Source organism: Myodes glareolus, chromosome 4 (genome assembly GCF_982192425.1).
Source record: "Myodes glareolus chromosome 4, mMyoGla1.1, whole genome shotgun sequence".
Lineage (NCBI taxonomy): Eukaryota > Metazoa > Chordata > Mammalia > Rodentia > Cricetidae > Myodes > Myodes glareolus.
In genome coordinates, this window is record NC_142029.1 from 47846540 (window position 1) to 47861811 (window position 15272).

Sequence of the window (15272 nt, forward strand, 5' to 3'; positions counted from 1 at the left end):
ATTGTTGTCTAAATTCTAAAAGTGCTGATACCTGTATATTAAGTATACCCATGTAGCATATAAAAATTAAACACAGCAAAGAAAACCAGCCTACAACCCACAATCCTAGAGAACTTAGACAACATTGAGAACACTAAGAGAGACTTATGTAGATTTAATCTGCATGGGAAGTAGAAAGTAGAAAAAGACAAGATCTTCTCAGTATATTGGGAACATGTGGACCTTGGGAGAGAGCTGAAGAGGGGAGAGGAGAGGTAGGGAGGGGAGCAGAGAAAAATGTAGAGCTCAATAAAAATCAATAAAAAATTGAAGTGCTTTGAATTCCTTGACAATTATTAGCCTTTACAGATATTTTCTATAGATATTATGTATAAAAGCATCTTGACTCAAGATGTAGTCAAGTAATTTATTTTGGTATTTTTCTGTTGTAAACTATAGGAAAATTTCAGTGTGAAATAATGCTTGATTATACCTTACGATCTTGGAAGAAGTGGCTATTACTATTTTTGATAGTATATTATGTATACTATAGTATACATAATTTTATAGTATATAAAATTATATATAATTTATAGTATATTTTGATAGTATATTTTGATAGTATATTATGAGTTTAGATGTACACACGTGATTAAATTATTGAAATCTAGATAGTGGTACATGCCTTTGATCCCAGCAGTTGGGAGCCAGACAGGCAGATCTCTGTGAGTTCAAGACCAACTGACCTACAGAGAGAATGCCAGGATGTGCTCCCAATCTAAACAGAGATAGCCTGTAACAAAAAATAAAACAAAATAAATATCCTGAAAATTAACCCAACAATTTTTTTCACGAAACTAGTGTCTGGTTAAAGTTTGGCACAATTTTTTTAAATTTATTTATTTATTTGTTTATAAAAATTTCCACTTCCTCCCCTCCTCCCCATACCCTCCCATTCCCCACACTCCCTCTCCTCCCCCTCCCCACTCCCTCTCCTCCCCCTTCCGACTCCCTCTCCTACTCCCTCTCCAGTCCTAAGAGCAGTCAGGGTTTCCTGCCCTGTGGGAAGTTCAAGTTCCTCCACTCTCCCTCCAGGTCTAGGAAGGTGAGCATCCAACCAGACTAGGATCCCAAAAATCCAGTACATGCAGACAAAACAAGACCCAGTGCCATTGTCAATGGCTTCACAGTCAGCCCCCATGTCAGCCACATTAAGAGAGTCCGGTTTGATCACATGCTTGTCCAGTCCCAGTCCAGCTGGCCTTCGTGAGCTCTCATTCGATCAGTCCCCTTGTATCAGTGGGTGAACGCACCCCTCGCGGTCCTGATTTCCTTGTTCATGTTCTCCCTCCTTCTGATCCTCATTTGGACCTTGGGGGCTCAGTCCAGTGCTCCAAAGTGGGTCTCCGTCTCTATCTCCATCTATCATCAGATGAAGGTTCCCTCTGGTTCTGCCTTTCTTGCTCACGTTCTCCCTCCTTCTGCTTCTCATTTGGACCTAGGGAGTTAAGTCCAGTGTTCCAATATGTGCCTCTGTATCTATCTCCATCCATTGCCAGATGAAGGTTCTATGGTGATATACAAAATATTCATCAGTATGGTTATGGGCCAAAGCCAGTTCAGGCACCCTCTTCTCTGCTGCCCAGGGAACAATCTGGGGACCTCTCCTTGGGCCGGGGAACCCCTCCAGAATCAAGTCTCTTGCAAACCCTAAAATGGTTCCCTTAGTTGAGATAAATACTTCCCTGCTCCCATATCCATCCTTCCTCCCTCCCCCCCATTCCACTCCCCCAAGCCATCCCCTATCCTCCCCCTCTCCCTTCTCTCTAACCATCTCCCCTTACTTCCACCCCCCCCCCCCCCCCGTGCACCCAAGTTTGCCTGGCACTCTTGTCTATTTCCAATCTCCAGGAGTTTCTTCATGTTCACCTTCTTATTTAGCTTCTCTAGGATCACGAATAATAGGCTCAAAGACCTTTAACTATGGCTAGAATCCACTTATGAGTGAATACTTACCATATTCCTCTTTTTGGGTCTGGATTACCTCACTCATAAAGCGTTTTCTATTTCCATTTATTTGCCTGCAAAATTCAAGATGTCATTGTTTTTTACCGCTGAGTAAAACTCTAATGTGTATATGTTCCACACCTTTTTTTAACCATTCTTCTATTGAGGGGCACCTAGGTTGTTTCCATGTTCTGGCTATTACAAATAGTGCTGCTATGAACATAGTTGAACAAATGCTTTTGTAGTATGATAGGGCCTCTCTTGGGTATATTCCCAAGAGTGGAATTGCTGGGTCCTGAGGGAGGTTGACTCCCAGTTTCCTGAGAAACCGCCACACTGATTTCCACAGTGGCTGCACAAGTTTGCATTCCCACCAACAATGGATGAGTGTTCCCCTCACTCCACATCCTCTCCAGCATAGGCTATCATTGGTGTTTTTGAGTTTGGCTATTCTGACAGGTGTTAAGATGGTATCTCAAAGTTGTTTTGATTTGCATTTCCCTGATCGCTAAGGAGGTTGAGCATGACCTTAAGTGCCTTTTGGCCATTCGAAATTCATCTGTTGTGAATTCTCTGTTCAGTTCAGTATCCCATTTTTTAATTGGGTTAATTAGAGTTTTAGTGTCTAATTTCTTGAGTTCTTTGTATATTATGGAGATCAGATCTTTGTCTGATGAGGGGTTGGTGAAGATCTTCTCCCAGTCGGAAGGTGGTCTTTTTGTCTTACTGACAGTGTCCTTTGCTTTACAGAAGCTTCTCAGTTTCAGTAAACTATTTTCAATATTCATTATTTTTGTGTGCTTACAAAGTATTTTGAAACGATGCATCTAAGATCTAGATGTTGGTATCTAAAACATACCAACAGAGAACCATCAGATAAGTTAAAAAAGTCAAATTTGTAATCACAGTCTCTTTTCTAAACTGATATTGACAGTGAAGATTAGTACTGGTTTTCAGCATACACAACACTACCAGTTAAAGTCATTGAACCCATTTGCTTCAGACCCCGGAAGCTTAAGTTATTTGGAAGATATTTCCCTCAAACAAACCAAGATTCTTGATTTGTTTAAATATTCAAAGAGAAAGGGAGTGTGCACCTGTTGATTAGGTAGCCAAGTCTCAAACAGTCTTGAGAATCTCATTCATGCCTCTAGGATTCATTCCACACTCAAACTAGGATGTGTATCTTCAGTAAGCAAACGAGTTTCCATAAAGACTCTCCTGGTATTCACTCGAAGGACCTTTGTATAGACATGGCATCCTGTTGGCATGTTGAAGGTTTATTTGAAGTAGTTTGACTATAATTGGGGATCCACATGAAGTGCTTCATGATTTTGGAAACCGTGAGGCCAGCTACCTCAAGTTCTGCTACCGCTTATTTCCTGTTATGATGGACAATGTCCTTGAATTATGAGACAAATAAATTCTTATTCTTGTTACATATTTGCAGCAGAAAAAAGAGAAGTAACTAATATTGTGTTCATGCGAAAACGGGACGGATAATGGGATGTTTATGAGCAAGATGCTTAAATCAGAAAGCAAAGCATTTACTAGGAATCCTGTTACTTGGGAATTGTTTTCCTGTATAGACAACCAAAGATGAAAGATTTCAACCAACATAGTTCTGTAGTAAGTGACCAAAATATGGACCTGAAGTACTTTGATCAATACAGTGTAAATACATTCATAAGCACTGAGAGAGCATGTCTCAGACCTTGAAGCATGGTACTAATTTGGATGGAGTCTCTGAAAAAGATGCAGATCGTAGGGCACAGAAAGTCATCAGATCAATCTGTATTCATGTGAAGTAGAGTGAAATAGAAAAAAATAGCAACTGCAATCCTATGATTATTTTGATTTTTGGATGCCAGAAAATGAAGAATGTGTTGTTATAAACAGAACAGAAACACAACATTAATCAAATTTTGTGATTTTTTTTCTTCTCTGGGTTCAATAACATCAGTACTATTTTCTTCCTTCAGATAAATGGAGTCAGACCTCTCACAAGCCTTCCAGGATGAACTCACCTGCTTCATCTGCATGAGCTACCTTACAGATCCAGTCACCATAAGCTGTGGCCACAGCTTCTGTCGAGCCTGCCTCCAACTTTCTTGGGAAGACAGTCTCTTTCTGGGCCATTGTCCTATGTGTAGGGAACCATCCCAGCAGAAGAACTTCAGAACCAACATTGTTCTGAAGAAGCTGGTGTCCATTGCCAGACAAGCCAGCCTCATGAAGTATCTGAGCTCTGAGGAGAATAAGTGTGTGACCCACAAGGAGACCAAGAGAACCTTCTGTATGGAGAACAGGATCTACCTCTGTCGACTCTGCTCTGACTCCCATGAACACAGAGGACACAAACACTGTCCCACTGAAGCAGCTGCTGAGGATCAAATGGTGAGTGATGCTTCTGAGAGAACATGAAACCCGCAGAGTGAGGCTCAGCTGAACACAGCAATATGCTGGTCCTGATTATGAGGAATCCACTCTTTTCTGAATGGTGGGCCCTTATTTGCAGCTAGGGAAAAAAGAGTGATTACAAATGTAAACATTCCTTGGGAGACCTTTGGGTGTAAGATCACTTGGGTTTTATTATACATTATTTCAGGTCACTGTAATGTGAAATACTGTATTCACATCTTTTAAAAGTATCTTTGACTGGTGACTAAATTAGAAAATACAATGGAGTCAGCTACCGAGAAGCCTGTGAGAAACCCAATATTATGCTAATTACTCAGATATTAGTCATAATTATTTGTCATGCTGCCTGAACAAAGGGATATGCCATATTCTATTTCTATGCTTTAAATGTAAAATTCAAATTTACCTAAAGTAAAAATGGAATAATGTGATCCTTCTTTTTTTGCTAAAGTTAATTTATTTAATGTCTAAGATTTTGCCCATAATTACTGTCTATTAAAAGTTCATAATTATTGTTTCTTCCAGGAGAGGCTTCTACGGCATATGACATCTTTATGGGAGAAGATCCAAGAAAATCAAGAGAATCTAGAGGAAGAACTCAGAGTGAAAAGTTTGTTTATAGTGAGTATGAGATTTATGCTGAGAATCTGGTTGAGATATTTATTTTCCAAAATCATAGTTCAAGATAAGTCATAAAATATGATACTAGGAAAACATGTTATGATGGCCTCTAATTCTGCATGTAAAATACAGTTCTGCACATGGAAAGATGATCTGGCTCTATGGAAAAAGAGTCTGAGACTAAAGTGTGAATTACTGACAGTTCAGCACACTGCATTAGACTCTAGGACTGCACCACGAATTCTAATTATTACATGCAAATTTCATACTTGCGTGAACATATGAATTATCAGTCCATGCCATTTCTTCATGTAGCCCTGATTTTCTTTGACAGGTGGAAATGCTTAGGGCTTGATTTCCTTTGTGTTGAGGGAAGCTACTTGTTTATTCCTGGCCACCCAGTCGCAAAGTAATCAGAAATTATATTAATCAAAACAGTGCTTGGCTGGTTAGCTCAGGCTTCTTATTAACTAGTTCTTACATCTTAAAGTATCCAATTCCTGTTATTTTGTATATTAGTACAAGGCTGGTGCTTCAACGGTAATCTTCTTGCTGGAGGTTTACATCTTTCTCCTTCGGTGACTACATGGCATCTCTTTGACTCTGCCTAGTTTCTCCTCTATCTCTGCTTGGGATTCCCACCTTGCTCTATTCTGCCCTTCCAGAGGCCCAAAGCAGCTTCTTTATTAACCAAATGGTAAAAAAAACACATTCACAGCATACAGAGGGGAATCCTACATCACCTCTCCTTTTCTGTCTAGAGAAAAATGAAGGTTTTAACTTTAACATAGTAAATTTACATATAACAAAATAGACATAAAGCATGGATTAGTTACAATATTTATATCTACTTTATCTTTTATCATAAGTAAGGAAAATTATAATTAAAACTTTCTGTTCTTGAACTCCTTCAAACACACCAGAAGGATATAACAATACCTTACTTAACAGGATATCCATTGTAAGCAACTTTCAAAATTCTCGATAGACAGAAGCATCTTGCTTCCTGGCCAGTCACTGAAGGTTCTTCTGTAACAAATAGGACATCCATCTTCAGCTTACAGACCCATAGTTCCAGCAGTTATTTTCATGACGAAGGGAATTTGGAAGACTGTGTCCCTGAGAAGGAGTAAATTAAACCATGGAATTTCCATTTTCTGACAAGTCCGTCATTGTGTGTGTAGCACAGCGATAAGAGTCCTTCATCAAATTTAAGCATAGAAGGATACAGTGGAGGAGAATGAGGTATTTTATAAATATCATCAACAATGTCCTGTTTTGTTTAGGACTACCTGATTATGAGGGAAGAAATGATCAGAAAAGAGTTTAGGATATGGACATGTGACCAGGAGGAGGAGCACATTGAGGGCATGGTCAACGAAGGCAACCGTGTTCTAAAGAAACTAAGGAAAAATGAAGCCATGATAATTCAAAAGAGCAGTCAACTAAGAGAAATGTATCAGGAACTGATGGCGATGTCCCAGGAGCCATATGTGGTGCTGCTGCAGGTGAGCAGGGAGGAGTGAAGGAAAAGGCTTTATTGTCTTTGGCTCACACTGGTGATTGCTTGACTAAGATAACTTTCACAATTCCCTTCATTTATGTCAGGGGATTCCTGTTCAGGATTAATTGGGAGAAACGAAATTCTGTCATAATCTTGCCAGAGAAGTTTTTGAAATTGTGCCAGTACATTCCCCAAGAAATAAGTCCTAACATTTGCTTTTGTAGTTTGCTTCTCTGAAAGATGATATTTAGTGTTGCCATTCTTATACTCCATAGCCTCTACTTGGATATTATGAAAATTTCAAAGAAAGTTATTGCTTAATTTCTTCTTTTTGAAATTTGCAATTTGCAAAATCTTAATAAGGAAGAGATTTTGAGGCAGGTTCCTTTTCTCCAGCTCATGATCACATACAACTCACAGTAATCTTCAGGCCTCTACTCTAGCAATTCTAGTATTAGAAGCATGAGGCACAATGCAGTGGTGAAGTCAGACATTTGAAGTATCCTTTGTTAAAGTATAAATATGTTTTGTGTTCAAGATAGTGAAGGTTTCCTTTTGTAGACAGTTGGCGTTTCAAAAGCAATATAAAATCAGTATCAAGGTCCTTGTCATATTTTGCTCTCACAGTCTGATCTATCAAGACTTTGGATGGTGCTAACCTGCTTTGTTGGTATTGTCCTAAGAATTAAATATAAATTTTCAAGTTAGATAGTGTGATGTTCTCTGTCATTTATAAACATCACAAAGAAACTTTGTATTCCATTTTATCAGTAACATATTTTTTCTCATTTTCTTTGCAGGCTTTGGACGACATGTTCAGAAGGTGTGTTTAGCTATTGGTGCATGCCGAGACACCCTAAAATTGTTATAAAATTGATCAAGCTACCTAAGCAAAGTGCATATGTAGTTTGAAGAGAGAATATGCAATTGTTTGTTTATGATGTGTTTTGGATTTTTTATTTGATGTGTTATATTTGTGAGGAACAAATGTGTGTTGATGTTCATGCCAAGTGGTATTGCATATGTGTGGAGGTCAGAAGACAACTTTCAGGAGAGAGTCCTCACTTCCACCATGGGTTCCAGGGATTGAACTCAAGTTGTAAGGCTTGTGTCGCAAGGGAATTGGACTCCAGAGCCATTTGGCTGAAGTAGTAGTGAGCTTTTTCCTAATCAACTGTGATGATATCTTTATTACCAGACAAATCAGTATTTTCTTGTCCTTGCAGGAGTGAGTCAATGCAGTCGAGCATTCCCCAGGGTATGAAACCAGAACTCTCTGCCCTCCCCATCACTGGACTCACTGAACGATTCAACTACTTCAAAGGTGAGTGTGAGAAATGGTGGAAATAGTAGAGGGACCCTTCCACAGTGACATCACTTCACAGACATAAATATTTTAAGGCCTGAGAAATAGGTCTTCGTTAATCACATGTAATCTCAATTAATCACATGGTTACCTTACAAGCAAAGAGACAAAAATGAATACAAATATATCAGGTTGCATGTAATAGTAGCTGAAAGAGTATCAGATTTTTGTTGAGGCATAAGGAATGGTTAATAATTCAGGACAGTGCAATTCCAATTAAGTGTACCCACTGTTGGAGATATTTGATTATGTTCCTTCAGTCCTTTTAGCCTTGGACTTTTATACTACATTGTAGTTAATATATTAAAATTATACAAGATATAGTGTTGTGCACTGCTAATACCAACAATATCATTGAGAGGACTGCCAATGAGATTTAGGACAGTCTCGTCAACAAAATAAGTTCCATACCTGTCAAGGTTATTAAGCAAGACCCTATCTCAAAACGAATTAAAAAGAATAATCATAGAATATCTAAACAGAGCCATGTATCATGAGCCATGAATATAAAACAAATTGATAAGTAATGAGGCTGTGTCTAAATCCCCCTTATAGATCTAGAAGTCAATTTTAATCTCACAGGAAACAGTATCAGAGGAACCAGAGTACAAAGATGGATACCTACTTGTAGGGATCTACTTCTAGAGTATATTTATCTCGTTCTTTAGTGTGAATATGATTAATTACATGGAAAGAACAACACCAACATGAAAGAAATCACTGTACATACCTTAGGAATAACTTTTTATGTAAACCTAAGAGGATAGTCTTTGCTCTGGCCATGGTTGCTATATATACATCTTCCGTTTGCCAGGTGTAATTAAAGTAACCTGTCAGAGGTAGGTTGAGGCTCCCTCCTCTACCGCATCTACAAAAATATCATAAAACTTTTCATCATGCTACCATTTGTTTCTTTTGGATATCTTTGACTTTGTATCAGAGCCACATTTAACTTCTTATCTTAGCCTGTTTTGACAAACTGAGAAGACTCTAGTGACCTCTATCACCTGAGAAATACAAATGGTAATTTTAACAAAAATATTGTCTCTTCCCCCAGTGTACATTTCCTTTAAAAATATAACTGTACTCCGTGAGAAGAAGAACCTCTTTAATGTCATGAGAAGACTCAACCTCAGACCTCAGGTTCCAGATACATTTGTGGATCCTTTTGGAAGCTATTTGGTCTTCAGTGGATCAGAGAGCTTCATCTCAGGGAAATATTATTGGGAAGTGGATTTGAAGGACAATTTGGAATGGGCTGTTGGTGTCTGTACCAATTCCTGGTTAAGTAATACAAGCCGAGCGTATGAAACTAAGGGTGCATTCCTCCTTTTCTGTGTGAAGGAGGGTAGTCATTACAGTCTTCTCACCACAAACCCAGTATCCTGTCACTATATAGAGAAGCCACTGGGCCAGGTTGGCGTGCTCCTTGATTGTCAGAATGGATGTTTAAGTTTCCTGAATATTGCCAAGAGTTCCCTCATATACAGATATCCTAATGGCACCTTCAGTGATGCTGTTTGGCCTTTCTTCTCCAGAGGCCAAATAGTACCATATTAAGTTGTAATCCATTATCTTGTGTTTTAACTAATTCCTACTGTAATGATACCTCTTTTATTGATATTAAATATAAAAATAATATAAAATGAAAAAGAGCCTTGACTATGTTGCATTTTTTCTATGTTATTCATATTCCACAAAGAGCAACTTCATTTCATAAAGGGTTTGTCTTGGTATTTTGTAACATGAGGACCTGCTTGTTGGGGGTTCCTGTCCTGCCTGGTTTATGTCCTCCTACCAGGTCTCACAGACATTTAGCCTCAAAGAAAAATCACACAGTGGTCTCCACAAGTTATAAACTGATTGACCCATTAGCTCAGGCTTCATATTAGCTCTTGTAACTTACATTAGCACATTATTCTAGTATGTGTTAGCCACATGGCTCAGTACCTTTTTCAGCAGGGCAGGTCACATCCTGCTTCTTCTGTGTCTGGGCAGGACTTGGGAGGAATGGGCTTCTTCCTTTCCAGAATTCTCCTGTTCTCATTGCCTTGCTTCTACTTCTTGCCTGGCTACTGGCCAGTCAATGTTTATTTAAAACCTAATTGTCAGAATACAGAATTGTCCTGCACCATTCCCCCCCCCCCCATTTTTTTTAAACAAAAAAAATATCCACAGTCCATTTTCTAGAAATATGAATGGAATATTCCAGGCAACTTCCTGTTGGTTGGAGATGCTGGTAATCTTATGGGTACCTAAAGAAAATTTAGAATTATGATCAAGTCCTGACTGGAGTATCCTGTGAGTCTTCATCATCTCAGGCAGCAATCTTGAATCTGTTCTAGATGTTGAATTCAGACATCTGGGCCATCTGTTCCTACCGGAGATTTCTCAGGTGGTTTTCCTTGATCAAACTGAATTTTTCTAACTCAAGATAAATCCACACTCTCTCATTACCTGTGGAAACAAAGGTAAAATCTCTTCTCCAAAGTAAGATACCTTTTGACTTCAATTTTGAAGTTGAGGAATTTTCAAAATGCCTATCTTGGATTAATTCAGCAGCATTTATATACAAATATCTTTTAGCAGCTGTTGCTTCTTCCTCAGCATTTAAACAATTCAAAGAGAGCATAATAATATACAATATCCAGATTCTCTGTGTGTTTTCCATCTTTACGTGGCTTTATTTTAAACTCTATATCTTTTATTTTTACTTTTAATTTTTTGAGACAGGTTCTCTGCAAAACTTTGCCTGTCCTGGAACTCCCTCTGTAGACCTGGCTGTCTTTGAACTCACAGAGATCCACATGCCTCTGACTCCCAAGTGCTGGGATTAAAGGTGTGTGTGAGCACATCTTGAATTTGCAGAGGTCTCTCTGCCTCTGTCCCCACGCATTGTGATTAAATGTGTTTGCACCAACACCCAGCTACTCTCTTTCTTTCTTTTTTTATTTTACGTACTTTAACCTTTAGCCTGCATATATTTTTAACACACTGTAAACCATTTAGAGGTTTTCTTCATCTTTGACTTTCTCTTAGCGCTCTCTCATTCTTCTTTTTTTCTGACCACATGAGTTTTTAATTTGCTAAACAATATAGAGAGGGATTAAAGTGGTTTTGATATCTGGATTCAGCCCATTCCTTAGCTTTCTGAAATCCCAGGCTCATGGCAGAGATACCTGGCTAGAGCCTTGTTTATTGTCACAACTCTATGGAGTTTCAAGGTCCTTGCCAGCAAGCAAGTTGCAACATTGTGTCCACAAACATCCCACAAATGCTCTCTCTGTAGCCAGACCTCTTGTCTCAAAGAGTCAGAGTTTGCACTGGCACAATGGCCCAGAAAGCCTGCCTTTTAAAACGGCACATCTTGTAGGAAATAGACAAGAGTCCCAGGTAACCTCGGGTGCATGGGGGGGTGGGAGGGTCGATGGAAAGGGAGAGGGTTAGAGAGAAGGGAGTAGGGGAGGAACAGGGAAAGCTTGGTGGCCTGGGATGGGGGGGGGGAGGAAGGATGAATATGGGATCAGGGAAGAATATATTTCAACTAAGGGAGCCATTTTAGGGTTTACAGGAGACTTGATTATATATGGGATCCCAGGTCCAAGGAGAGATCCCCCAGAATGCTCTCTGGACAGAGGAGAGGGTGCCTGAATCGGTCGTGGCCCATGACCATACTGATGTATATTTTGCTTATCACCATAGATCCTTCATCTGGCGAAGGACGGCGATACAGTCGGAGACCCACATTGGAGCATTGGACTGAGCCCCCCGAGGTCCAAATGAGGAGCAGAAGGAGGAAGAACATGAAAAACGAAATCAGTACTGCGAGGGATGCTATCACCCACTGATACAAGGGAACGGATCTGATGAGAGTTTACCAAGGCCAGTTGGACTGGGACTGAACGAGGACGTGATCTAACCAGATTCTCGGAATTTGGCCGGATTCTATGACTGTGGCTGGCCCGAAGTCTTTCTGAAAAGCCATTGACTATGACACTGGGACTTGTTTCCTCTACATATACTGGATTTTGGGGATCCAGTCTGTTTGGACACTCACCTTCCTGGACCTGGAGGGAGGGGGAAGGAACTGGAACTTCCCACAGGGCAGGAAACCCTGACTGCCCTGGGGGACGAAGAGGGAGGAGGAGGGGGAGTAGGGGGAGTGGGAGGGTGTTAGGAGAGGGGGGCGGAAATGGAAACTTTTATAATTTAATAAAATTTACTTAAAAAAAAAACGGCACATCTTTCCCCCCCCCCCCCTGCGGTCAGCTTTTTCCAACACCATTTAACTGTTTCGTGGCAGGACCTCTTAAAGAGCTGCAGGGTTTTCAGCTAAAGCTGAGTCAGGAAGCCTCTCTTAAATGAGATGGCTTGCCTCTAGGAAGCAGAACAGATCCGAGAAATTGCTGCTACCAAGAAGCCATGCTTTACTCCATTCTTTTCCAATTCTGTCTAGAATTACTTCCCAAGCTCTCTCAGATTTTATGTGGATGCAGTCATTCATATGTTGGGCATCATTCATCTGTTGCATGGAGAGCAGGTCCTTTCTTCTCTGTTACAGGAGGAGCGGGCTGCTCGTTGTCCCAGCTACCTGGCTATCTTACACCCGAAATAATCACACGGAAACTGTGTTCATTTAAACACTGCTTGGCCCATTAGCTCTAACTTCTTATCGGCTAACTCTTACATCTTAATTTAACCCATTTCTGTTAATCTGTGTGTCACCACGTGACTGTGGCTTACTACAAGTTTCTAACCAGCGTCCGTCTCAGGCAGGAGATCCATGGCATCTGCCACTCTGCCTTTCTTCCCAGTATTCAGTTCTGTCTACTCTGCCTACCTAAGTTCCACCCTATCAACTAGGTCAAGGCAGTTTCTTTATTCATTATCCAATGAAAGCAACACATAAACAGAAGGATCTCCTACACCAGTGTTGGTCTTATTTTCCTAACTTGTCAGAATTATTTATTAGAACGAAAGCTTGACATCAGTGCTAGAGATCTTTATGAAGTATGCTCAAAACCTTCACTTGATTTCTAGCTCAATAAAAATACTATATAGCTCTATGTGTGCATATACATATACATGCAGCTATATTTCACTTAATTGTCTTATTGGTGCCAAGTAGAATCACAGATGTGCTGGATATTTTCATTCCAACTTGAAACAGGCTACAGTCATCTGAGAGAAGGGAAACCCGTTTGAGAAAATGCCTCCATCACAAGTGACTGTGGGCAAGCCTGTAGAGCATTTTCTTAGTTATTGATCAGGAATGAGCAGACAATTGTTGGCAGGGTTTCCCTGGTCTGGAGGTGGTGGGTTCTATAAGGAAGTAGGTTGAGCAGCAATGTTGAGCAAGCAAATAAGAAGGATCACTCCATCACTTTGCTTTAGTCCCTGCCTCCAGGTTCTTGTCCTTTTGAGTTCTTGTCCTGACTTTTTTTGATGATGAAAAGTGATGAGAAAGTGTAAAGGAATAATCCATTAGACATAAAGCTGTAAATATTTTATCTAAGGAAATATTTTGAGGTCTATAAAGTTAGTTGTGGGTTAGTTTTACAACTTAGGATAGAAAGTGAATCAGGTAGAAAACTTTGGAGTCACCAACATAGAATAGATAATGGAGCATTTTCTCTGAGAGTACCAAAAACAAATGACTTGGATATTGTGAATATAATTCTTACCTGATAATTGCTCTTATTTTGCATATTTTTACTGTGTTAGAATTAAAACCTCCCCCTTTTACTCAAATAAATAGCAAAAACGTGACATATTTTGATTGTACTCTGATGCTCCTGAGACTACCAATTATATTTGTCTTGAATCACAGGGCAGAGCTACAGATCAGGTGACTAGAAATAACAAAAGTCAAAGATTGGGCTTAGGGATAGGAATCAAAGAAAATACTCATTAAAGGAAAGGTAGGAACATGCATTGTGGTGTGGAAAGTCCTTCAGTATATGTGTTGCTTTTATTGGTTAATGAATAAAGAACCTGCTTTCGGTCATTGGCTTAACAGAATAGAGACAGGCTGGAATAGATATAAAGAGAGAGAGAGCAGGCAGAGTCAAGAGATATCATGTAGTTGCCAGAGGGAAAGAAGCAAACTGTTAGCTGAAACCTTGCCAGTAGTCCATGAGCCTCAAGGTAAAATAAAAAGAATGGAAATGGGTTAAATCTGGATGTAAGTGCTAGTCAACAATATGCTTAAGTGATTGGTCAAAGCAATGATTTAAACACTAGTTCCTGTGTGATTATTTTGGGAGTCTGTGTGGCAGGGATATGAACAAGCAGCCTCCAACAACACACAAGAATATTCTCCGTTTGACAGTATAAAGAACAAGTATGGGCCCTGATATGGATGTTGGGATAAATTGGTGAAATGGCCAACCGATGCTAGACAGGACCTCCCGTGCACAAGTATCTATCAACTTGACATACTGTGGTTTGGCAGTTTTTCTGCTATCCTTGACTCTACTCCCTGTTCCAATTAGAAGAAAACTCAGGCTTAGGGATGAATTACCAAGTTAATAAGAAATAGGGTATGATTTGATATATTCTGCAAGTATTATTCTTTGAAGAAAGAGAAAAGCAGGTTTTAGGATCTGTGAAATAAAAGAACAAACATGTACCATTCACTAGAGATCACTGAACAATCATGTATCCATGACCTAGAAGCATAATCCTAGCTGGGTAGTGGTGGATCAGGCCTTTGAATCCATCACTGGAGAAGCAGAGGCAGCCAGATCTCTGTGAATTTAAGGCCAACCTCATCTACAGAGGGAGTTCTATGACAGAGAGGGCTACAAAGAGAAACCCTATCACAAAAAAGAAACAGAAGGAAGCATACTCCTAATGAGCCCTAAGTGCTTGCTCCTGAGAATTGCCAATGACAACATGTTGCTATAGGTCTCCAGCATCTCACTGCTGTAACGCATCTTCTGAGTATCTTTGAGATTCTGCCACTCATGCCAGCTGAAATTCATAGATGAAGACAGAGTATTCCCATCCTGTCAGATATTTATATCTACTTTATCTTTTATCATAACTAAGGAAAACTATGACTATCAATTCTTCTACTCCATCAAAGACTCCAGAAGGATATAGTATTACCTAAGTAAACAAGAAGTAAGCAACTTCCAAAACTCTAGAAATGACAGAGACATTTTGCTGCCTGGACAGTCACCGAAAGTTCCTCTGTACCGTTGGGGCATCCATCTTCGGCCTTCAGGCCCATAGTATCCAGAGACATTTCCATGAAGCAGGAAATTTCAAAGGCAGTTCAGTCACTATCTGCTGTGTCCTGCAGAATGTCTCGCAGACTCCTTCATGAATCAGGAACCCTGAAAGATCATCTCACCTTTAGGCAAGTTC

General features: G+C 39.8%; 1 protein-coding gene across 1 annotated transcript; it reads left to right on the top strand.

Moving 5' to 3' along the window:
* Positions 1 to 3972: 3972 nt before the first annotated feature.
* LOC148122258 (tripartite motif-containing protein 43B-like) lies at positions 3973 to 9458 on the top strand. Its single transcript, XM_087905922.1, has 6 exons — positions 3973 to 4383; positions 4933 to 5028; positions 6315 to 6536; positions 7333 to 7355; positions 7759 to 7856; positions 8956 to 9458. The coding sequence occupies exons 1-6, from the start codon at positions 3973 to 3975 to the stop codon at positions 9456 to 9458; spliced, it is 1353 nt and encodes a 450-aa protein (XP_087762048.1).
* Positions 9459 to 15272: the final 5814 nt, after the last annotated feature.